General features: G+C 41.8%; 1 protein-coding gene and 1 long non-coding RNA gene across 11 annotated transcripts in view; one reads left to right on the forward strand and one right to left on the reverse strand.

Annotated features, from left to right (window-relative positions):
* ablim3 (actin binding LIM protein family, member 3) overlaps positions 1-18,010 on the forward strand; it is a 293,274-nt gene extending 275,264 nt beyond the window's left edge. For 9 of the 10 annotated variants that reach the window (XM_073067675.1, XM_073067677.1, XM_073067676.1 and 6 more), the window contains 6 exons: positions 477-506; positions 4,249-4,307; positions 9,040-9,100; positions 9,887-9,943; positions 11,801-11,881; positions 17,262-18,010. In XM_073067675.1, the coding sequence (XP_072923776.1) occupies positions 477-506; positions 4,249-4,307; positions 9,040-9,100; positions 9,887-9,943; positions 11,801-11,847 (254 nt within the window). In that variant the 3' untranslated portion in view covers positions 11,848-11,881; positions 17,262-18,010. The remainder of the gene's footprint in view (positions 1-476; positions 507-4,248; positions 4,308-9,039; positions 9,101-9,886; positions 9,944-11,800; positions 11,882-17,261) is intronic. The other variant, XM_073067684.1, reaches the window with a different exon arrangement.
* LOC140739410 (uncharacterized) overlaps positions 1-25,563 on the reverse strand; it is a 972,090-nt gene that overhangs the window by 507,091 nt on the left and 439,436 nt on the right. The gene's annotated exons all lie outside the window — the stretch shown is intronic.

A 25,563-nucleotide genomic window follows, 5' to 3' on the forward strand; every position in this document is an offset into this window, starting at 1 on the left:
GAACCCCAATGATGACATTGAGACAGTGAAGTCATTGGGCCAGAATAACCTGCTATGTGCATTTATATTCATTTTATATTACTGTTTTTCCCTGCCATTATTTAGTTGAAGGAAAGAACTTTACTTTCAAATTCACTCAAATTAGATTAATTACTGTTGTAATGTCATCAACTTTGGTCTTTCAAACATACATTGCTGCTTCCATGTTTCTGTTAGAAAAAAATAACTGCTGATTGTAACCACCATCAGGAAATTGTTGGCAACTACTTTCCACTGGCTGTATATTTCAGTAATTTCAATTGCAATCAATTGCACCATCACAGACTGTGATTAAAGAGTCTATTTTCTGTGATTGACAGAGTTAGGTGAGAGGAGCTCATCGGTAAAGTATTTGGGCCAATGTAGGTAAGACTGAGATCCCAAGAGCACCAACTCCATTGCCTTCTTCTAATTTGCATTTTAACCTCTGATTACAGCTCCACGAGGAATGCACATGGGTGACAGCGGTGAGTTTAAATCCATTTACTGTTAAACACCAATTTTAACATTTCCAAGGACAGGTTAGATTAGGGCGACTCCATTGCAGTCACACTTTAATCAACCTTCATTCTCCAATCACTGCTTTACGCAACCAACTCATTCTGCTAGTTTTAAAATCCCTCAACATCTGAGATGCTTCATTATATCAGTGCTGGGAAGGCTGCATCTGGCTGGAATCATTGAGTAGCTAATTTTTATTGTTGTTGCACAACACGGGCGATTGGTTAATGGAATGTTTCCCTTGTTGCATGAGGCACTGACCAGAGCAGTGTATCTAACTGCAGTCTTACATAGTTGTGCCTTGTATTTCTTCACATCATTCTGCAATACATTTTGCTTGGTTTAAAAGTACATTTCATTCCATTGTATAATTCTGTACTGTGTACAGCATCACACAAATAACATATTTCTAATAACAGTTTACTTTCCAAAATCTAAAAGCTGAGATCTATCAAAGATCTCCATTTTTTCGTTTATTTCGGGGCACTAGACAAGGTTGTCCTCTTAGTCCATTACTATTTAACATCGCTTTAGAACCTTTGGCAATTGCCATCAGAGAATCACAGGATATTTTGGGTATTAATCGTGGAACAGATATTCATAAGGTATCTTTATATGCAGACGATTTATTATTATTCATCTCTAATCCTGAGAAATCTATTCCAGCAGTCTTATCATTGTTGGCTCAATTTAGTGAGTTTTCTGGGTATAAGTTAAATCTTAATAAGAGTGAATTGTTTCCTTTGAATAGACAGGTCCCAAATTATGGTATTTTACCTTTTAAATTAGCTAACGATTCTTTTACTTATTTAGGGATTAAAATTACCAAAAACCATAAAGAATTATTTCGGTTTAATTTTTTACCCTTAATTGATCAGATTAAAGGTTTGTTTACTAAGTGGTCACCATTATCTTTATCTCTGATAGGTAGGATTAATGCTATTAAGATGGTTATTTTACCTAAATTTTTATATGTTTTTCAAGCGGTACCAATTTTTATTCCGAAATCCTTTTTTACTAATGTTGATTCAAAAATTTCTTCATATATATGGCAGAATAAAAATCCCAGGTTAGGTAAAATATACTTACAGAAGACAAAGAAGGATGGTGGGTTGGCATTACCCAATTTCAGATTTTATTATTGGGCAGTTAATATTAGATATTTGATATGTTGGTTGAAAGAATGGGATGGTCCTTTTGGCCCTCATTGGGTGAGTTTGGAAACCAAATCGGTTTCTGCTTATGCTCTGGGTTCTATCTTAGGGACATCTCTCCCTTTTGCTCTTTCTAAATTGCCGAAGCGAATTGACAACCCGATAGTTAAATATACCTTACGTATATGGTTTCAATTTCGGAAATTTTTCGGGTTGACTCAATTCGTGTTAAATAGTCCTATTGTATCTAATTGTTTTTTCCATCCCTCAATTATAGATCATGCTTTTTTGGCTTGGAAAACTAAGGGATTATTAAGATTTTCTGACTTATTTTTGGACAACTGTTTTATGTCCTTTGAGCAACTAGCTAATAAATATAATTTGCCTAGATCTCATTTTTTTAGATACTTACAGGTTAGGCATTTTTTAAGTACGGTACTTCCTTCGTTCCCAAATTCTCTGTCTTCAGATACTTTGGAAAGTTTGTTTGAATTAAACCCTTTTCAAAAAGGGCTTATATCAAAACTTTATAATATAATTATGAAGATACGTTCAGTGCCCTTTGATAAGACCAAAAATGATTGGGAAAGAGAACTTAATCTTATTATTCCTATTGAGAATTGGGATAGAATTCTTAAATTAGTTAATACATCATCTATATGTGCCAAACATTCATTATTACAATTTAAGGTTGTACATAGGGCCCATATGTCCAAGGATAAATTAGCTCATTTTTATTCTCATATAAACCCTATTTGTGACAGATGTCATTTAGAAATCGCTTCTTTAACTCATATGTTTTGGTCATGTCCACTTTTGAGAAAATATTGGAAAGATATTTTTGATATTATTTCGGCGGTATTGAACATTGATTTACAACCCCATCCTATTACCGCAATTTTTGGCTTACCGATGATGGACTTACTTCACTTATCTCCTTCCGCCTGTCGAATGATTGCTTTTCTCACTTTGATGGCTAGAAGATCTATTTTGTTGAATTGGAAGGAAATTAATCCTCCCACGGTATTTCATTGGCTTTCTCAAACTATGTTATGTCTAAATTTAGAAAAAATTAGAAGTGCTGTATTTGATACTTCTATTAAATTTGAAAAGATATGGAGACCATTTATTCAATATTTTCATATGATGTAATGGCCCTGTGCCGGGCTTATTGGTTTTTTTTTCAGCTTTAATCGTATGTATGTTGAGAGGATCGGAGTTGACGTCATTGATGTTTATGTATACTCGTGAGATACTATGAACAGCCCTTTTTTTTCTCTTTTTAAAAGTTTTTTTTAATTTTTTTTCTTCTTTGTTTTTTTTTCTTTTTCTTGATACTAGATTAGTAGATTAGCTAACTTTCTTAGCTAGATTTTTTTTTCTCTTTTTTACACTATATATTATGAAATATCTAAACTTACCTTGTTCATATATATACTATATGGTTTATGTTTTGGGAAACTTACTTATGCTCTATTCATTGTTTATGTATTACTTTATGTATAATGGGAGTCTATATATTTGTAATCCCTTACCATTATTTGAATTGTATCTCATTCATAATATTCTAAATATTAATAAAAAGATTGAAAAGAGCTGAGATCTGCCATGCCATTGGCCCTTATGTAGCTTATTTACTGCAGTTTCTTAATGACAGTATATCCATTTTGTAGCGTTTTTAAAATCGCAGTTATGTTTTTCTGATCTCTCATTAAAGAAGTTCGGTGTCAATAAAACAATATAACTCCGAGATTACTTACTTAAACAGCATTTTACATTAACTGTAAATTAGAATGTAATTCTGACATTGGGAAATAAATTGGCAAGGCTGTTGCATTCCTTATCCCGTGCAGAACAAATTTCTGGTCTGGATGCCTCCCTTTATTTGCTGTCTAGATCCTTTCTCCCCAGCTGGTATTGCACATGTTACAGTTTCTGCTTACATCTGCTGTTCTTCACAGCGTGCCCTGCCCAGATATGACTGCATCTGTTTAACACAGGGAAGGGATGGTACAATACACGATGATGGGATTGGGGAGGGAAAGCTCTGCTGGGCGATTATAACCTATATAAAGAACACTTACAACAGTTTCCTAGGAGCAGTAATAAATCTGCTCACACAGCAAAGTCTTTTCCGTCTTTTAAGAAGTTATATTATTACCTTTCATCATCTGTATAAGATTCTAGTGTATCGTATTAAATTGCATATGTAGGTTGTTAGTGTAAGCAAAGATATTTTATCTTAACCAAGTCTAATATAAAGTTTCTCATCTATTCATCCTCCCTGTCCCCGCAGAAGTATTCTATTCTTTAACTGTAAGCGCCATCTTGTGGTTCTAAGCAGAACTGCGATGCTTAAACTCACATGCAGGGAAGCTTGTTTGACAGAAATGTACTTGTTCAAGGCACTGTTGGGCTGGAATTCAGACATTGAGAAAAATGTATTTTCCATTCATGCACGCCAGGCCCTTGTCATTGGCTCACCAAGACAGTTTGGTTTTACTTTTGTAATACGTGTAGTTAGCTGATAGAAGTGTTATATTGTGTATCACAGATCCACTGATTTCCAAGTCTGCTTCTCTTCCTGCCTACATGAGAAATGGAATGCACAGGGTAAGATTTCAATCAATTTATTCTGAATTTACTCCCTTGTAAAAGAACCAAACTAGAAGGTGAGGGTGTTCACAGAGAAAATCATCAGGATCAGGCTCTGATGAAGAAGGGTGTCGGCCCGAAATGTCAACTGTTTATTCCCTTCTATAGATCCTCCCTAACCTGCTGAGTTCCTCCAGCTTTTTATATGTCTTACCCTGGATTTCAACCATCTGCAGAATCTCCTATGAATAAATGCCTGCTCCCTAACTCCCTCCCTCTTGAAGATATTCTTTTGACATGTAACCTCCTGACTCTAATATTTGGTTCATATTAAGATTTCAAAGGCAGATGACCAGATCTTCGTCAGTTTACATTATTCAAGCATTACATTAGCTTAACATGGGAAACCTTAAGTTATATCTAAATTTATAGTTGTACATTTATATCAACTGAATGGGGAAGGAAAATTTGCTATGGGTCCAGTGTAATTTTCCTTGAAGATAATGCCCTGTGGATAATTCATGAGGCCAAGATAAGATACATTTCAACACACTAAAAGAACAAGGAAAATATAGCACGAGCTCTGACTGCTTTACAGTTTTCTTTGGTCAGGCATGTGGGTCTGAAGAAGTGAAATGTCATAGTTAAAGGAACTAACCCTGTTCCCTGCGACAAAAGCAAAAAATTCAAAAGGTGGTATTGCCTGCCTGGTGCTTGGGTTAATGATATCACATGAAGGAAAAGAATGGGAGGGAAAGGATCTGTTGTCATGGCCACATAGACACTAATGACATAGAGGGACTAGGAGGGCGTTACTGCTGACAGATTATAAAGAGGTCAGGCAAAATTGAAAAGCAGAAACACTAGTGGATAATCTTCAGATTATTACCTGAGTCACGTGCAAATTGGCGAAATTTAATTGGATTAGAGAGTTCAAAGCATGGTGTGAGGGAAATGGGCTCCAATCCATGGAGTACTGGCAACAATACCAGATAAGAAGAGGGCTGTTCAGTTAGGATGTACTCCACCTAATTCATGATGGGATATGTGTCATGACAAATCCCATAACTAGGCTGTACACAGAGCTTTGGTCTAAATAGGAAGTGGAGAGCTCCAAGCATAGGACATTTAATAAATCAAGAGGAAATGAAAGAGTGGTGACAGTGAATCATGAGGTGGAAGTTGACAAGTAAAATCTGACAACCTAATGGATTATTCCAGGGATCGATTGCAGTAGTGACTGGGAGGAAGGAACAAAATGTAGGGTTTCAACGTTTGATGATAACACAAGCAAAAGGGCATTTGGTGATGAGATCACTGCGAAGCTGCAACAGAGTACAGGTGGATTGAGTGACAGGGTAAAAACTTTGCGTATGAAGTTTAATGTGGGGAAATATGTGTCATGGGCTTCAGTGAGAGGAATCAAAAGAAGGATAATTATCTACATGCAGAGAGGCTGCAATGAATGAAATTCAGAGGGATTTAGGTTTCCTCATGCATGGAATGTGGATCTTTGTTGTGGAGAATTAGGGACTTAAGTACAAGGAGGTATTGTTACAGTTGTACAAGGCATTGGTAAGGCCACACTTGGAAGACAGTGCACAGTTCTGGTCCCCTCAGCAAAGTAAAAGGGATGTGGAGATACTGGAAGCAGTCCAAAAGAGGTTGAGAGCGTGGAACATAGAATAGTGCAACAGAGTACAGGCCTTTTAATCTACTCCAGGATCAGCCTAAAGCGTTCCACCATTTTCCTTTCACCAATTTGCATATCCAAGAGTCTCTTAATCTCCCTAATATATACACCTCTACCACCAGCCCTAGCAGTACATCCCACACGCTTAGCACTCTCTGTGTTAAAAAATATCTACTTTTGACATTCCTCGATACTTCCCTCTCAATCACCTTAAAGTTATACCCTTTCATATTAGTCATTTCCGATCTGGGAAGAATGGTGCTGGGTGTCCACTCTACCTAGGCCTCTTATAACTTTATAAGTCTCTATCAAGGGCCAGCTTCATGTGTGGCTGCATCAGGTTGCGTGTGGATCCCAGGTATGTGGGCACCAAGTACCACTACGTGCCCAGGTTCTACCTGTTGCCCTGGCTACGAAGGATGGGTCTGGTCCCTTTCCCGCGCAACACCCCTGTCAGCTGGTTGTTGCTGCCATACCTGTCCTTCATAGAGAAGTTCATCAGGCAGTGGTCAGCACGTAAGGTCCTGCAGGCACTGCAGGAGAAGGAAGTGATGGACACAGTGGGGTGGTTCCCTAAGCAGACAGTCCAGTTCATCTGGCAAAATGCCTCATCGCCAGACCTCACCAACAGGCACCAAGACCTCACCTGGCTGGTGGTGAGAGGGGCCCTCCCAGTCCAATCCCTCCTGTACGCCCGGAACGTCGTCTCCACACCCCTCTGCCCATGGGAGGACTGCAGTGTGGAGGAGTCGGTGAACCACCTCTTTGCACACTGTGGGCTCACGGAGAAGGTGTGGAGGAGGATGGAAAGGGCAGTGTCGAGATTTATCCACAGCAGCTGCGTAACAGAGGACTCTCTGATCTACGGGCTGTTCCCAGGGACGCACACCAAGACCAACATCCGGTGCTGCTGGCAGATCATCAACTCGGTCAAAGACGCTCTTTGGTCGGTCCGAAACTTGATGGTCTACCAGCACACGGAGATGTCCGTGGGGGAATGCTGCCGACTGGCACATTCTCGGCTGCAGGAGTACGTGCTGAGGGACGCACTCAAACTCGGTGCAGCCACCGCAAGGGCCCGGTGGGGAAGGACCACAGTCTAGGGTTCTTCTCCCGTGGGAGTTGAGGGGTAGGGGGTTTACCCCCTGAATGTAAATATGAAAGAACAAAGTGCCACGTGGGTGGCAAAACTTTTGAACTTTGAAAATGTAAAGACAGTAATGGTACCAACTGTAAAGAATTGAAAGTCTTTGAATGGTTATTGTATATAATTTTATTTTTGAATAAAGTATATTTTGTTTAATTAAAAAAAACCTCTATCAAGTCACCTTTCATTCTCCTTTGCTCCAAAGAGAGAAGCTCTAGCTCAATCTCTCCTTATAAAACATGCTCACTAATCCAGGCAGCATCCTGGTAAATCACTGTAAAGCTTCTACATCCTTCCTATAATGAGGCGACCAGATCTGAACACAATATTCCAGGTTTAACCAGAGTTTTATATGGCTACAACATTACCTCGCGACTCTTGACCCATGAAGGCCAACAGCAGGCTAAATTTACTAGACGAATTTCTGGGTGAGTCAATTGTCCAGCAATGGGGCTAGATTATTTTGGTCTGTATTCCTTGAAGTTTAAAAGAATGAGTGGTGACCTTATTCAAGCATATAAGATTTTAAGGGAGCTTGATATGGCAGATGTTGAGATGCTTTAACCAATGGGATATTCACAAACAATGGTTAATAGCTTCAAAATAAGAGGGTATTTATTTAAAACCGAAGTACACAGAAATGGCATCTCTCAGAAGTTAATGAACCTCAGGAATTCTCTGACCCCAGTGGTGTGGGATCCGGATCATTAGATATATTTAAGGTGAAAATAGACAAATATTTAAAAGATAAAAGATTAGATGATTATTGCAGACTGGCACAGATGTGGAGATGCAGTTAGCAAAGATATGCCATGATCATATTGAAGGGACCTGGTGGCCTATTCCTTGTAAAGTTGCTGATGTGGTACTGGTGCTTAAAAGGGGAGTAAGGATGGAACAAGTTACAACAAGCTACTTAATCTAACATCGGTAGTGGGAAAATTGTTGGAAAAAGTTCTGAGCGATCACATAAGAAAGTAGTTCAAGAACTATAGGTTAATCAAGGACAGTCTGCATGCATTTCTAAGCTTAGATTATCTGACTAAGAATACAAAATTTCAAGGAGATAACGGATAGTGTTGACTAGCAGAGTACTGGTATAAAAGTACGCACGGATTCTAGAAAGGAATATGGTGAAGCCCCACATGGCAGATTGATCCAGAATGTAAAGATCTGTGGGAACCAAGTAAATGTGGAAAGCTGGATTTTTTAAAATGGCTCTGTATGAGAAAACAGTGGGAAACAATGAAGCAGAATTTCATTCATGAGAGTCTGTATACAACAGTGGCTCTTGTGCTCCCTGTCTGCTCACCAGGGCTCTGCTCCCAAGATCCCCATCTACTCACCGGGGCCCTGGCCCCAACTGCACAGAACGTTTAGTTAGGCTGCAGGTAGAGTACTGCATCTTGCCCAGTGGCTGCACAACAGGGAGAATGTACTAGCATCAATGAGACGAGATTTGTGAGGATGTTGCCCAGTTTGGAGAATTGTGAGTTTGAGGAGAGATGTCCAGGCCAAGGTTGCTTTCTTTGAAACGGAGAGTAAGGGGATATTTAAATGATAGGTTTATAAAGTTCTAAGAGGCCTGACCAAAGTAAGGACCTACATTCTTCAGTAGAGAGGTGAGGAACTGGGGAACATAGGCTTGTTAACTGTTGGAAGTTTAGTGGAAGGAACGTCAAGTATTTTGCACTATACAATTATAAGGGGAAACTATCCATTGCCTAAGAATTCAAAGAATATTCCAGTTAGAACTTGAAAAGCCACAAACCTGCTGCAGAGCAAGTGTTGAGAAGGAGCATTGATCTGAGATCTATTCTTAGCTGGCATGAACATAATTATGATTCTAAGAAGAACTGTATCTGAAATTGCAAATAACTGACAGGTATTTTTATTTCCACTTCATTTAGCCCCAGAGTGCTGATATTTTCCAGTATGACAATGACAGCTCTGTTAACTGGGGGATGAGAGGTAAGGTAATTTCAGTGGCTGCACTCAAAATAAAATGCTTCAGTCACGGACTCATGTTGTACTGTACAATCTCTTTCAATCTGTTAAAAGTACTGTCAGTGTAATAGGCACAAACACCATTATCAATTGAATAGCAATTTTCCCCTCACTTTGCTACTAACATAATCAAAAGTCAAAATGGCAACTGAGAACATCTCCACTCTCAAAAGCAGTTCAAGGAAAATTTTACCATGTTGCTTTGAAATTTTTGAGGATGGGAAATTGCACTGTTTTGGAACTGCAAAACATCAAAGACTGCATAACCTTTAATGATTATATAATATGTAATATTACTACTTTTTAAGCATTTGTATCCCATTCTTATTTACCTCCTTCAATGTACAAAGCTGGACTGTTTGTCCATTGATTACAACAGGGTTCTATTCTTAGGGACTTAGGAAGTACATGTTTGGCCAAAATACATGTGAGCCAAAGGGCCTGTATTGTACTGTAGGTGTTCTGTGTTTCTATCCGTAACCTGAACAGTTTGCAAGTTGGAAATGTGACTGTAAATTGGGTTCCCACACAGCAAAAGATGCCTGCAGCAGCCAGCCAATCTATACCACTGGCCTTCCAAGCACTTGTTCATAGGTTTGGGTGATCATAAGCTGGGGAGGATCTGTGTGCAGCAGTGATCATGAATTTAAAACAAAGGAAGTAGAAGAGGCCCTGGTTATTTCCAATAATGCTGACGTTGTTTCATTTACGGTACTACATCAAATAAAATTTCTCCTCTTTCTTTTGCAGAGTACAAGGTGAGAACTGCAGCTTTGACCCTGTGGCCTTGGAGTCCAGCAACAATGAGTGAGACAAAGAAATGGTTTGCTCAGTAGCTGCTTGATTCCAGCACAGTACCTATAAGGAGCACGTGACCATTTACCTATGTCTTCTATATTATCTGTAGATATGCATTTATATTGTTCCAAGGAAAAGAAATTAGCTTGTATGATAATATTAGACAATTTCCTAAGATCACTTAAGAGAAGTTTTCAATGATAGTGTTTCTCATATATTGCCTTTATACATCTGTATATTGATACTATGTAGTGTCTAAAGGATGTCTGAACTCCAGTAGCTGAAATATCTTCAAGTTGACTGAGTAATGAACCACGTTAAAATATTCCATTGAGCATATACCAATGAGCAGAGCACACATTTTAATTAATGCTTCAAATTATATTCAGAGTGATGAATAAAAAATGTTACTCTGCACATGTGATCCGAGTCAGAAATATCATAAATAAACATAAAAGAACTAAGTGCACTTACATTTTGAAACGTTCACGAGGGGAATTCTGTACTTTTAGAACCAGATAGTTTGGTTGGCAACAATTATGTTTCAGTTACCCATTAAAAACTCAACAGAGAAAAACAAAGTATGAAATTTGTTTCAATAAATACCTAAAAATCATGTCATTTTTTTTTCTTGATTGCATGGGAGAATGTTGTAAACAAGATGACATGCAAGGGATCAGTGAATTACTGAAGTAATCTTCAGGCTTTCTACACCATAATACACATGCACAGAAATCCCAGAGCTGCTTTCAGTTTTGCAGAGTAATAATGGTGAACATCGATAGTTTTATGGCCATTAATAGTCCATTATCTTGTTAATACTTGGAATAATGAAACTGGTCATTATAGAGACTTGCATTGCTGGTAGAGAATTAGTGCTGATTATGTATTATTCTTCATGAAACTACATCCAAATCAAATTCATCGCTTTGATTTATAAAAACAAACCTTAATTTTATATTTGAAATTGTGATGGAATTATATTATTCAAGGTTGATGCACTGCAAGCTACCTAAATTAAAGCAAAGTGTTTAAGCTTTAAGGACATTTTTGATGCTTACTGCCTAAAATAATTGAATGTTCACTTAGAAGATAATCATTTGGCCCCTAATGCCCCTGATGTTTACTGAACTGGATCTTAGTACCTAGGTTTAATTCCTGTATCCATGTCACAAGATCATTTTTTTTATCCCCAACCAAATGTTTTCTAGGCAAATGTTTCTTCTGCTAAAATATTGACACTTCACATTTAAGAGAGTATATCAAAGAATCAGTTTTGTTTTGTAATCCTGCTCGTGCTCTCAGGTCTTCTTCCGCCAGTCTCTTAAGTTTAAACTATCTTCCTCAAAAGATAACTGGCAGATCAGTTTTTTTTTTGAACTGTACTCCTGAGCTGTAGAACTCAATACCTAAAACTATAAAGGATGCAGACTCTTAAAACACCAGCTCAAAACCTATTCACTTAACCTTGATTTTAACTAACATCTTTTTGACTTTTATTTTCATGTTTATTTTTATCATTTGTTATTTAATTTTATTTTGACTTTTGCACTCTATCCTATCATAAAGTACTTTGAACTACATTGTATGAAAAGTGCTCGATTAGTAAGTTATTAATGTTATTATTATTCCTTGTAGCACACGATTGCAATGAAGAATTACATTGTTCGCTTTAGGACTTCTGTGCTGGAAACATAAAGGAATTGCTGACATTGTCTCCATTTATACAAATGGGTCTTAAGCATTTTCAGAGACCACTTCCCACTGTTGTCTACATAAATTCAATTTATGTAGTTCCTGTTGAAATTCCAAGACAAGTAGACTTAAAATGATTGAATACCACTGATTTAGTTGTTTACTTTCCAGATTTATCCATTTCATCTGCTAATGGTAACCACCAGAGGCCGGAATAAGTTGCCAAAAGATGTCGACAGGACAAGGTTAGAGGTATGTGATGTGGACCAATTAAGGGTGTGTTACTTCAGTAAGCCACTGTTTCTGTATAGTTCTATGTAACCAGGTGCACAGCCATACCACAACAAACAGAAAGCCGTATGGGCTAAAACTATTTTACATCAATATGTAAAAGTGAAATAAGGAAAGCTGATTGAATTGTAACCTTCAAGTTAAGCATGGAACCAAAATGTTTTTATGGCAGAATTCTACTGATAAACTAATTTATATTGTTATTTAATACTTCCATTAAAAATCCCTTGTATTACTTATTTGTACAGAATGAACATGCACCAAATTCCCTCAAGCTAGTTCCACAATACCTCACTTTCAATGGTAGCATTTGAATTGATTCTCCCAGTTTTTAGTAGCTGTACTGGGATAAAGTAATGCACAGTAATGTCTTTAATGTCTCCTATTTGTGTTTCTGTGGTGAACTACGTATTCCTGTCTGGACACCCCCCCCCCCCCGCTGACTGCTCCTGTGGCTCCTCCCACAGACCCCTGTATAAAAGCAGTTGGAGGCACTGCTCCCCCCTTAGTCTCCAGGATGTTGTGTGGTGGTCTCTTGCAGCTAATAAAAGCCTATCGTTCGCCTCCCGTCTCCGAGAGTTATTGATGGTGCATCAATTTTATTCGCTGCAATTTTAAAACATGGAGAGCATTTTATGACCAGACAAACTGGGCATTGATCCTCAATCTCCCGAAGCAGCCATTGCCTTTGAACTCTGGCTTGCATGCTTCCAATCATACCTGGAAGAGATTCGCATGACTGAGCCTGCAATCATGCACAGAGTTCTCCTCTCCAGTCCGCGGGTGTACTCCCTTATCCTCGAGTGACCTACCAAGGGGCACTGGACGCCCTCAAAAGACAGTACCTGTGGCCGGTGAACACCGTCTACGCAAGACATCGCTTAGCGACACGGCGGCAGCGGGCCGGAGAGTCGAGCGCTGAATTTGTCCGGGGCTTACAGACATTCGTGCGGGCCTGTGACTGCAGGGGACTGACGGCTGAACAGCATGTGGAGCTCCTGGTGCGAGACGTCTTCGTTACGGAGATCAGGTCAGTTTATGTGCGCCAGCGGCTGCTAGAAAACGCCGATCTTACCTTACGCTCGGCGATCGAGACAGCCGACACGCTGGAGGCTGCTCTGCACAACGCTGACGCTGTCCAGCCACGCGATCTCCCGCCGGTCCCATGGACGCTGCAGACCCCGCCACCCACCGGCGAATCGACCTCGGTTGCTGCCAGTTGCAAGCCCATGAAGTCCCCGAAACTGACCACAGCTCCTGCCAGTCGCAAGTCCGCACAGTGTTACTTCTGCGGACTCGAAAAGCACCCCCGAAAACGCTGCCCGGCCCGAGAAGCTACCTGCTCCAGCTGCGAAAAGAAGGGCCACTTCGCCAAGGCCTGTAAGTCTAAACCACGAGCGGGGTCGAGCAGCGCCGCATGCAAGGTATGGGGGTCGCCATCTTGGTCACCGCCATCTTGCCTGCCCGCCGCGTGCGAGGCATGGAGCGGCCATCTTTGTCGGTGCCACCTCACCCCGCCTCCGACTCACGGGTGCTTACCGGGCACCAAGACAGTGATTCAACTCTGGCCTCCGTAACCCTCGACCAAAGCACCCCACACCGGCTTGCAAGGTCAATGATGGACATCCTGGTGGAGGCGCACAGGACTAGCTACCTGTTTGACATGGGCAGCACTGAGAGTTTTATTCACCTGGACACGGTGCAACGCTGCGGACTCGTGACACAGCCGGCAAGCCAGAGGGTCACCATGGCTTCTGGGTCGCATTCCACCGACATCTGGGTGGGTTGTGTAGCGACATTGGTGGTGCAGGGCACAGAATATCGGAACTTTGCGCTACTGGTCATGCCTCAACTGTGTGTGCCTGTGCTATTGGGACTGGACTTCCAGAGCCACCTGAAAAGTGTGACTATGTCATATGACGGGCCCCTCCCACCAATCACTGTCAGAAATCCTCAGTTTTGTGGGGCTTCGTCATATACCCCGCTACTGACCACACACACACACCGACCTGCACATCCCACCCAACACCATGCCAACAGCTGCGCTACTGACACCACTTGCAGCCTCTCCACCCTCAAGATCCCTCCCCCACCGCTCTTCGCCAACCTGACCCCCGACTGTAAACCTGTGGCAACTAAAAGCAGGAGGTACAGCGCGGGGGACAGGGCCTTCATTAAGTCGGAGGTGCAGCGGCTGCTCAGGGAGGGGATCATTCAGCCAAGCACAAGCCCTTGGAGGGCCCAGGTGGTCGTTGTTCAGACCGGGCAGAAAAATAGGATGGTCGTGGACTATAGCCAGACCATCAATAGGTTCACGCAGCTTGACGCGTACCCCCTACCCCGCATCGCAGATATGGTCAATCAGATAGCTCAGTACAAGGTGTACTCGACCATAGACCTAAAATCCACTTACCATCAACTCCCCATCTGCCCGAAGGACTGCCCCTACACTGCCTTCGAGGCAGGCGGCAGGCTCTATCACTTCCTGCACGTCCCCTTCGGTGTCACGAATGGTGTCTCTGTCTTCCAGAGGGAAATGGACCAGATGGTGGACCAGTGCCAACTGAAGGCCACGTTCCCATATCTGGATAACATCACCATCTGCGGTCACGACTGGCAGGATCACAACACCAACCTCCAACAATTTTTCCAAGCGGCCAAAGCTCTTAACCTTACCTATAACAGGGACAAGTGTGTGTTTGGAACCACCCGACTTGCTATTCTTGGGTATGTCGTGGAGAACGGGGTCATTGGCCCTGACCCCGACCGTATGGGCCCCCTGTTGGAACTCCCTCTTCCCACCACCCTCAGAGCCCTCAAACCGTGCCTGGGCTTCTTTTCCTATTACGCCAATGGGTCCCCCATTACGCAGACAAGGCCCACCCCCTGGTCAAGGCCACCGCATTTCCCCTCTCAGCCAAGGCCCACGCGGCCTTCAGCCGCTTTCAAGGGGACATTGCCAAAACAACGATGCATGTTAGCATGTTAGCCTCTTAGCATGTGGTGGATGAGACTATTCCCTTCCAAGTAGAGAGTGACGCCTCTGACTTTGCGCTGGTTGCTACCCTCAATCAGGCAGGAAGGAGAGCATTCTTCTCTCATACCCTTCAAGGCCCTGAAATTCGGCACTCCACGGTGGAGAAAGAAGCCCAGGCCATAGTGGAAGCTATTAGGCACTGGAGGCACTATCTCGCCGGCAGAAGGTTCACCTTGCTGACCGACCAGCGCTCAGTTGCGTTCATGTTTAGCAAACAACAGCGGGGCAAAATCAAAAATGATAAAATTTTGCGGTGGAGAATGGAACTCTCCACCTACAACTATGACATCCTGTACCGGCCTGGAAGGCTCAATGAGTCCCCTGATGCCCTATCCCGGGGAGCGTGTGCCAGCGCGCAGCTTGACCGGCTATACGCCCTCCAAGCAGATCTTTGCCACCCGGGGGTCACCCGATCTTACCATTTCGTGTAAGCCCGGAATCTGTCGTACTCCCTTGAGGACATCAAGACCATGACCAGGGACTACCAAATCTGCACTGAGTGCAAACCGCACTTCTACCATCCTGAAAAGGCACAACTTATCAAGGCCACCCGCCCCTTTGAGCGACTGAGTGTCAACTTTAAGGGCCCCCTTCCCTCCACGGACCACAATGTCTACTTTCTCAACATAATCGACGAGTACTCACGGTTCCCCTTTGCCATCCCCTGACCCGATACCACTGCCACGTCCATCATAAAAGCCCTGCGCCAGCTCTTCACTCTGTTCGGATATCCCTGCTATATCCACAGTGATAGAGGGTCCTCCTTTATGAGTGACAAGTTGCGCCAGTACCTGCTGGCTAGGGGCACTGCTACTAGTAGGACCACGAGCTAAAATCCCCGGGGAAATGGACAGGTGGAGAGGGAGAATGCCACATTGTGGAAGGCCCCACTCTTAGCCCTTAAGTCATTGGGATTGCCGGTCTCTCGCTGGCAGGAGGTCCTCCCTGAGGCGCTCCACTCCATCCGCTCCCTGTTATGTACGTCCACCAATACCACCCCCCATGAGCGACTCTTTTCTTTTCCCAGGACGTCTGCCACTGGGACCACCCTACCGGCTTGGCTGACATCCCCAGGGCCAGTGCTGCACCGGAAACATGCGAGGAGCAATAAATACTCCCCGATGGTCGAGAGGGTTCACCTACTTCATGCGAACCCCCAGTATGCCTACATGGTCTTACCTGATGGGTGGGAGGACACGGTCTCCGTTCCTGCAGGAGCACCAGACCCCTACCCTGAACACTCCACGGTGACTATGAACCCCATACCCACCGAGGTGTATACCCACGAGACACCGCACACACCAAGCCCTACACAGACTCCTCACGACACTCCCATACCGGGCGCCTCGCACACGCATGAGGGATTACTGACACCTAATGGGCTGACACCTCAAGTCAGGCCAGAGCCAGCACAACCACCGTCACCGGTGTAATCACCACCGGTGCTACGTAGATCGCAGCGACAGATTCGACAGCCCGATGGACTTAACTTGTAAATATACTTGTAAGAAACTTCGCCCCATGGGGACTCTCTTTTAAAACAAAGGGGGGGTGAATGTGGTGAACTACATATACCTGTCTGGACATGCCCCTCTGCTGACTGCTCCTGTGGCTTTTCCCAGACCCTGTATAAAGGCGATCGGAGGCACTGCTCCCCCCTCCGTTTCCAGGATGTTGTGTGGTGGTCTCTTACTGCTGATTGTGCTCTCTTCCAGCTAATAAAAGCCTATCTCGACTCACGTCTCCGAGAGTTATTGATGGTGCATCAGTTTCTTAAACAGTATGTTTCATGGAAGTTCCTTCTGTGTATCACATTCAATGGAACATCTTCGTAACATGCTTCAGAATAACATTTAATGCTTTTACGGAGCTTCCTAAGTAATGTCCACATTTCTATTCGCATTCTGATCATCCTCATGATGTTCAGACTGGGTAGATGCATCATTTTGTCAGCTTTTCTAAATCACTTCTCTTGAACAGATCAGTTAAAGATTCTGGTCTATAAAGTGCTTTGTAACTTATTATTTTGTAGAGAGCTGGTAGCCTCCATATTCTCACATTTCATTGGCTAATAACAGAGAGAAAGAGCTTCCGCAATATCAGTTCTACGCAGTTCAGAGCAGAAAAGAACTGATGACTTATTACAAATGTAGATGATTAGAATTAGGTTAAATATCTGCTTCCTAATATGTTGAGTACACAATATATTAGGTTAGTGCAAAACAGCTATGATAAACATTAACAACAATGTGTAGATGGCACTACAAGTGTCAACAGATTTACAGGTCTTTGTTTTACTTGCAGCGTCACTTGTCACCAGAAGATTTCTACCGGGTGTTTGGAATGACACTCGCAGAGTTTGATCGACTTGCATTATGGAAAAGAAATGAACTGAAAAAGCAAGCAAGGCTCTTTTAAACAAATATAAGTATCCTGTTAAAGAAAGGAAAATGACCTACCCAAGTATACAAGCATTTATTCACACAATCTGTTATTAGTGTTTTACAATCATATAATGTTAAGAAAGTTATATGTATCTATGGATGTTCTGCAAATGTCTATCAGCTCATATTTCCATATTTTGCAACTTTTGTGATATAATCCACTAATCATAAAGAATTTTTGGGAGTAAAATTACAGTGGCCCTGATACACAGTATGTTCTAAACTTGGATTTTTGAATAAACTAAGATTATTTACTATCTATCTCTTATCATTTATTTTTGTTTGATTTCCTTCTCTGACTTAGATGAGATTTTTCATATCAATTCTCTATGTTTTATCTTTGAATTTTTTTGTTAATGTACAAATAGAATTGCTGAATGTCAAAACTCCACAGAACAGGAAACTGTCAACTAAATATATTACTGAAGTAGCTGTTGTCCTAAATGGGAGTTTTGATAATGTCACAGATAAACACACCTGTAAATGATTCCGTTTACTTTAATGATTATTAACCTTTTTTTCTCAGCTGATATAGAGTCCCATATTTGTTTGTTCATTGATAATTGTTGCATTTTGTTTGATAAATAAATGATGGAAAATTGACTTAAACCGAACTGTGTTTATTTCACTTCAGTAATGTTGTGTAAGATCTTAGCTGTTAACTACTTCACAGAGATTGGGAGGTCAGGATTCCAGCCCAGATCAAAGGCAGATTTGGGGCATGAATTTGCTCTGCTTTTTATTATACTCAGCTTTTGTTCTGTTAAAGAGGGAGAACACCAACGCTGAAGAAGGATATCTGGGCAGTTCCCTAGACTTCCAGGGACCATTGAAACACTCCGCCTGCTGGAAGTTGAGCCAGACTGTGATACAAAATATAATGGAGCTTTTTTTTTTGAAAGTTGGGGAAGGGTACATGAACTTAGAAATGACTGATTATCTTTTTGAGTTGTAGAAACATCTTCCTTCAGAGTCTTCTTCATCAGCCCTGAAACGATTATGGAAAACTAAGACTAGGTTTAACAGCAAGCACGAGGAAATCTGCAGATGCTGGAAATTCAAACAACACACACAAAATGCTGGTGGAACACAGCAGGCCAGGCAGCATCTATAAGGAGAAGCACTGTCGACGTTTCAGGCCGAGACCCTTCATCAGGACTAACTGAAAGGAAAGATACTAAGAGATTTGAAAGTAGTGGGGGGAGGGGGAAATGCAAAATGATAGGAGAAGACCGGAGGGGGTGGGATGGAGCTAAGAGCTGGAAAGGTGATTGGCAGAAGCAATACAGAGCTGGAAAAGGGAAAGGATCATGGGACGGGAGGCCTAGGGAGAAAGAAAAGGGGAGGGGAGCACCAGAGGGAGATGGAGAACAGGCAGAGTGATGGGCAGAGAGAGAGAGAGAAAAAAAAACAACTAAATATTGTCAGGGGTGGGGTAAGAAGGGGAGGTTTAACACATTGCTGAGCAGTGTTGAATGAAAACCTTTTCTCTTTACTTGAATTGTTTTCATTACTAAACTGATCATGAAATTGTTTTGTTTTAGAATGCAATATGCATACAACACAATCATCTGAATAGTGCAGCATGTTTAAAAAATGAAATTATTTAAATGAATGATATTTTTGTTGTTTTTGCTTTGGTTTAATCTGTGATTTAATTACAGTGGCATGCAAAAGTTTGGGCACCTCGGTCAAAATTTATGTTACTGTGAATAGTTAAGTGAGTAGATAATGTACTGATCTCCAAAAGTCATAAAGTTAAAGATGAAACATTCTTTTCAGCATTTTAAGCAAGATTAGTGTATTATTTTTGTTTTGTACAATTTTAGAGTGGAGAAAAAAAGGAAGGGAGCACCATGCAAAAGTTTGGGGACCCCAAGAGATTTGAGCTCTCAGATAACTTTTACCAAGGTCTCAAACCTTAATTAGCTTGTTAGGGCTATGGATTGTTCACAGTCATTGTTAGGAAAGGCCAGGTGATGCAAATTTCAAAGATTTATAAATACCCTGACTCCTCAAACCTTGTCCCAACAATCAGCAGCTGCATAGCACTCTGAAGATTAAAATAAATGATGCCCACAAAGTAGGAGAAGGATATAAGAAGATAGCAAAGCATTTTCAGATAGCTGTTTCCTCAGTTCATAATGTAATTAAGAAATGGCAGTTAACAGGAACAGTGGAGCTCAAGTTGAGTTCTGGAAGACCAAGAAAACTTTCCCAGAGAACTGCTCGTAGGATTGCTGGTAAGGCAAACCCCTGTTTGACTGCAAAAGACCTTGAGGAGGATATAGCAGACTTTGGAGTGGTGGTACACTATTCTACTGTGCAGCGACACCTGCACAAATATGACCTTCATGGAAGAGTCATCAGAAGAAAACCTTTCCTGTGTCCTCACCACAAAATTCAGCATCAGAAGTTTGCAAAGGAGCATCTAAACAAGCCTGATGCATTTTGGAAACAAGTCCTGTGGACTGATGAAGTTAAAGTAAAAGAGCAAAAGTATGTTTGGAGAAAAAAGGCTGCAGAATTTCATAAAAAGAACACCTTTCCAACTGTTAAGCATAGGGGTGGATCGATCACGGTTTGGGCTTGTGTTGCAGCCAGTGGCACAGTGAACATTTCGCTGGTAGAGGGAAGAATGAATTCAATTAAATACCAGGAAATTCTGGAAGCAAACATCACACCATCTGTAAAAAAAGCTGGAGATGAAAAGAGGACATCTTCTACAACAGGATAATGATCCTAAACATACCTCAAATTCCACAATGGACTACCTCAGGAGATGCAAGCTGAAGGTTTTGCCATGACCCTCACAGTCCCCCACCGTAAACATCATTGAAAATCTGTGGATAGACCTCAAAAGAGCAGTGGATGCAAGACGGCCCAAGAATCTCACAGAACCAGAAGCCAGGAAGAATGGGCAAAAATCCCCCAAACAAGAACTGAAACACTCTTAGCTGGCTACAGAAGGCATTTACAAGCTGTGATAGTTGCCATAGGGGATGTTACTAAGTACTGACCATGCAGGGTGCCCAAACTTTTGCTTCAGGCCCTTTTCCTTTTTTATTATTTTGAAACTGTAAAAGATGGAAATAAAAAAATCATGCTTAAAATATTAAAGAAATGTGTCATCTTTAACTTTATACCTTTTAGAAATCAGGTAATCTTTTACTCGCTTAGCTATTCACATTAACAGAAATTTGACCGGGGTGCTCAAACTTGTCCATGTCACTGTATTGAATAAAGGGAAAGAGGTGGCAAACCAGGGGAAGGAGCAAAGGAGAATTTCATTATGGCTGATCTATTTCCTTCTCCTGCTTTCCCCCGTATCCTTTCATGCCCTGACTAATCAAGAATCTATCAACCTCTGCCTTATATATACTCAATGGCTTGGCCTCCACAGCCACCTGAGGCAATGAATTCCACAGATTCACTACCCTCTGGCTAAAGAAATTTCTCATCTAAATGGACATCCCTCTTTTCTGAGGCTGTGACTCTGATCTTAGACTTCCCCACCATAGGAAACATCTTCTCCACATCCACTCTATTGAGGCCTTTCAACATTCAATAGGTTTCAATGATATATCAGCCTAAACTGCCAATCTTCTGAATTCCAGAGAGTACAGGCCTAGAAGCATCAAACATTCTTCATATGATAAGCCTTTCAATCCTGGAATCATTTTTGTGATTCTCCTTTGAACACTCTCCAATATCAGCACATCCTTTCTTAGAGAAGGGGCTCAAAATGCTCACAACACTCCAAGTGAGACCTCGCCAATGCCTTATAAAGCCTCAACATTACATCCTTGCTATGATATTCTAGTCCTCTTGAAATGAATACTAACACTGCATTTGCGCTCATCACCACTGACTCATCTTGCAAATTAGCCTTTAGGGAATCCTGCATGAGGACTTCCAAGTCCCTTTCTGCTTCAGTTTTTGTATTTCTTTCCAATTAGAAAATAGTTAACACTTTCATTTCTTCTACCAAAGTGTATGACCATATGCTTCCCAACACATCTATTCCATCTGCCAGTTCCTTGCCTGTCCTAATTTACCAAAGTTCTGTTGTAGCCTCTCTACTTCCTCAGAACTACCTGCTTCTCCACCTATCCTTGTATCATCTGCAAACCTGGCCACAAAGCCATCGATTCCTTCATCCAAATCATTGACATATAATGTAAAATGAAGTGGTCCCCACACTGTGGAACATCATTAATCGCCATCAGTCAACCAGAAAAGGATCCCTTTATTCTCTTTCTTTGCCTTCTGCCAACCAGCCAATGCTCTATCCATGCTAGTATCTTTCCTCTAATACCATGGGCTCTTGTTAAGCAGCTTCATGTGTGGCACCTTGTCAAAGGCCTTCTGAAAATCAAAGTACACAATGCCCACCAATTGTCTATCTTTGTTTATCCTGCTTGTTATTTTTTCAAAGAAGTCCTACAGATTTGTCAGGAAAGATATGCAATTTTCCATTCTTCTGGAACCATGATTCTTTAAAGATCATTACTAATGCCTCCACAATCTTTTCAGCTATCTCTTTCAGAACCCTGGGGTGTAGACCATCAGGTCCAGGTGACTTATCTACCTTCAGACCTTTCAGTTTCCCAAGCACCTTCTTCTAGTAATGCCCGCTGACACTTGAACTTCAGTCATACTGCTACTGTGTTCCACAGTGAAGAGTGATGCAAAAGTTTTTATTCAGTACATTTGCCTTTTCCTTGTCCATAAGACCATAAGGCATAGGAGCAGAATTAGGCCATCTGGCCCATCGAGTCTGCTCTGCCATTTGATCATGGCTGATACTTTTTTTCTCCTCCTCAACCCCAGTTCCCGGTCTTCTTCCCATAACCTTTGATGCCATGTCCAATCAAGAACTTATCAATCTTTGACAAGTGCACCCAACGACCTGGCCTCCACAGCTACATGTGGCAACAGATTCCACAAATTCACCACCCTTTGGCTAAAGAAATATCTCCACATCTCTGTTTTGAAAGAGCGCCCCTCAATTCTGAGGCTGTGCCCTCTTGTCCTAGACTCTCCCACAATGGGAAACATCCTTTCCGCATGTACTCTGTCTAGACCTTTCAACATTCAAAAAGTTTCAATGAGATCCCGCCCATTCTTCTGAATTCCAGTAAATACTGACCCAGAGCCATCAAACATTCCTCGTATGATAGCCCTTTCATTCCTGGAATCTTCCTTGTGAACCTCCCTGGACCCTCTCCAAAGCCAACACATCTTTTCTAAAACCCAAAATTGTTCACAATACTCAAGGTGAGGCCTCACCAGTGCCTTTTAAAGCCTCAGTATCACATCCTTGCTTTTGTATTCTAGACCTCTTGAAATGAATGTTGACATGGCATTTACCATCCTCACCACTGACTCAATCTGAAAGTTAAACTTCAGGGTGTTCTGCACAAGGACTCCCAAGTCCCTCTGCATCTCAGATTCCTGGATTTTGTTCCTGTTTAGAAAATAATACGAACATTTATTTCCACTACCAAAGTGTATGACCATGCATTTTCCAACATTGTATTTCATTTACCACTTTCTTGCCCATTCTCCTAATCTGTCTGTCCTTCATTCTACCTGTTTCCTCAACACTACCTGCCCCTCCACCAATCTTCATATCATCTGCAAACTTGGCAGCAAAGCCATCTATTCCATCATCTAAATCATTTATATACACCAACCCCTGCAGAACACCACTAGTCACTGGCAGCCAACCAGAAAAGGATCCTTTTATTCCCACTCGCTGCCAATCAGCCAATGTTCTAACCATGTTAGTAACTTTCCTGTAATCCCATGGGCTCTTAACTTGGTAAGCTGCCTCATATTTGGCACCTTGTCAAAAGCCTTCTGAAAGTCCAAACATACAACATCCACTGCATCCCCTTTATCAATTCTACTTGTAATCTCCTCAAAAAATCCCAACAGGTTCATCAGGCAGGATTTTCCCCTAATGAAACCATGCTGAATTGTACTATCTTGTCCTGTGTGACCAAGTACTCCATAACCTATCCTGAACAACTGACTCTAACATCTTCCCAGCCATTGAGGTCAGACTAACTGGTCTATAATTTCCTTCCTGCCGCCTTCCTCCTTTCTTAAAGAGTGGAGTAACATTTGCAATTTTCCAGTACTCTGGCACTATGATTTTTGACAGATCATTTCTAATGCCACCACAATTTCTAACGCTACTTTTTTCAGAATCCTAAGGTGCAGTTCCTCTGGTCCAGGTGACTTATGTACCTTTCAGTCTTTCAGCACTTTCTGTCTAGTAACAGAATCTGCACCCACTTCCACAGTGAAGATTTACGCAACCTACTCATTTAGTTCATCAGCCATTGCCTTATTCCCCGTTATTATTTCTCCTGCCTCTTCTTCTAGTGGTCCTATATTCACTCTCATTTCTCTTTTATTTTTAACATACTTGAAAAAACTTTTACTACCCACCATATTATTTGCTAGCTTGCTTTCATATTTCATCGTTTCCTTTCTAAGGATTTTTTTAGTTGCTGTCTGTAGGTTTTTAAAAACTTCCTAACCCTTTATCTTCCGATTTTTTTTTTTTGCTTTGTTAAATGCCCTTACTTTTGCTTTTACGATAGCTTTGACTTCCCTTGTCAGCCACGGTTGTACTATTTTACCATTTGAGTATTTCTTTAATTTTGGAATACACATGTCCTGCACCTTCCTCATTTTTCCCAGAAACACACACCATTGCTGCTCTGCTGACATCCCTGTCAGCAGCTCCTTCCAATTTACTTTGGCCAACTCCTCTCTCATACCGCTGTAATTTTCCCTACTCCACTGAAATACTGCTACATCAGACTTTACTTTCTAACTATCAAATTTCAAGTTGAACACATTCATATTGCAATCACGGGTTCCTAAAGGTTCTTTTACCTTAAGCTCCCTAATCACCTCCAGTTTATTACATAACACACAATTCAGTATCGCTGAATCCCTAGTAGGCTCAAAGACACACTGCTCTGAAAAGCTATCTCTTAGGCTTTCAACAAACTCACTCTCTTGAAATCCATTACCAAACTGATTTTCCCAATTGGCCTGCATGTTAAAATCTTCCATGACTATCATAACATTGCCCTTTTGGCTCGCCTTTTCAATTTCCTGTTGTAACCTGTGCTCTGCCTCCCAGCCACTGTTGGGAGGCCTGTATATAACTGCCATCAACGTCCCTTTAACCTTAACTCAACCCACAAGGATTCAACACCTTCTGATCCTATGTCACATCTTTCTACTGATTTGATGCCATTCTTTACCAACAGAGCCATGCCACCCTCTCTGCCTACCTACCTATCCGTCCGATATAACGTGTAACCTTGGACATTCAGCTCCCAACTACAACCATCCTTCAGCCATGATTCTGTAATATTGCAACAAGATCATCCATCTTATTTCTTATACTGCGTGCAGTTAGATACAACACCTTGAATGCTGTATTTGCTATCCTTTCTGATCCTGCATCCCTAATGATTTGATACTCAGCCTGTTGGCTGCAACTAAGTCCCATCACCTGCCTGCCCTTCCTGACAATGTGATTGCATGCTATCTTACTTTTTTTTTTACCATCCATCCTATCCTGAGTTTCTTCACTCCGAGTTCCCAAACCCCTGCCAAGTTAGTTTAAACCCTCCCCAACAGCTCTAACCAACCTGACCGTGAGAATATTGGTCCCCCTCAGGTTCAGGTGCAAACCATCACTTTTGATAGGTCATACCTCCTCCAGAAGAGATCTCAATTATCCAAGAACCTGAAGCCCTTCCCCCTGCACCAGCTTCTCAGCCACGCATTTATCTGCCAAATCATCCTGTTTCTGCCCTCACTGGCATGTGGCACAGGCAGCAATCCAGATATTACCACCCGGGAGTCCTGCTTCTCAGCTTTCTACCTAGCTCTCTAAATTCGCTTTTCAGGACCTCATTGCTTTTCCTTCCTATGTCAGTAGTACCAATATGTACCAAGACATCTGGCTGCTCTCCGTCCCTCTCCAAAATGTTGTGGACATGATCTGAGACATCGCTGGCCCTGGCACCTGGGAGGTAACACACCATCCGGGTATCTCGTCCATGTCCGCAGAATCTCCTGCCTTTCCTCCTCACTATCAAGTCCCCTATCACTACTGCTCCCTT

The sequence above is a fragment of the Hemitrygon akajei genome, chromosome 15, assembly GCF_048418815.1.
Source record: "Hemitrygon akajei chromosome 15, sHemAka1.3, whole genome shotgun sequence".
In the NCBI taxonomy this organism is placed as follows: Eukaryota; Metazoa; Chordata; class Chondrichthyes; order Myliobatiformes; family Dasyatidae; genus Hemitrygon; species Hemitrygon akajei.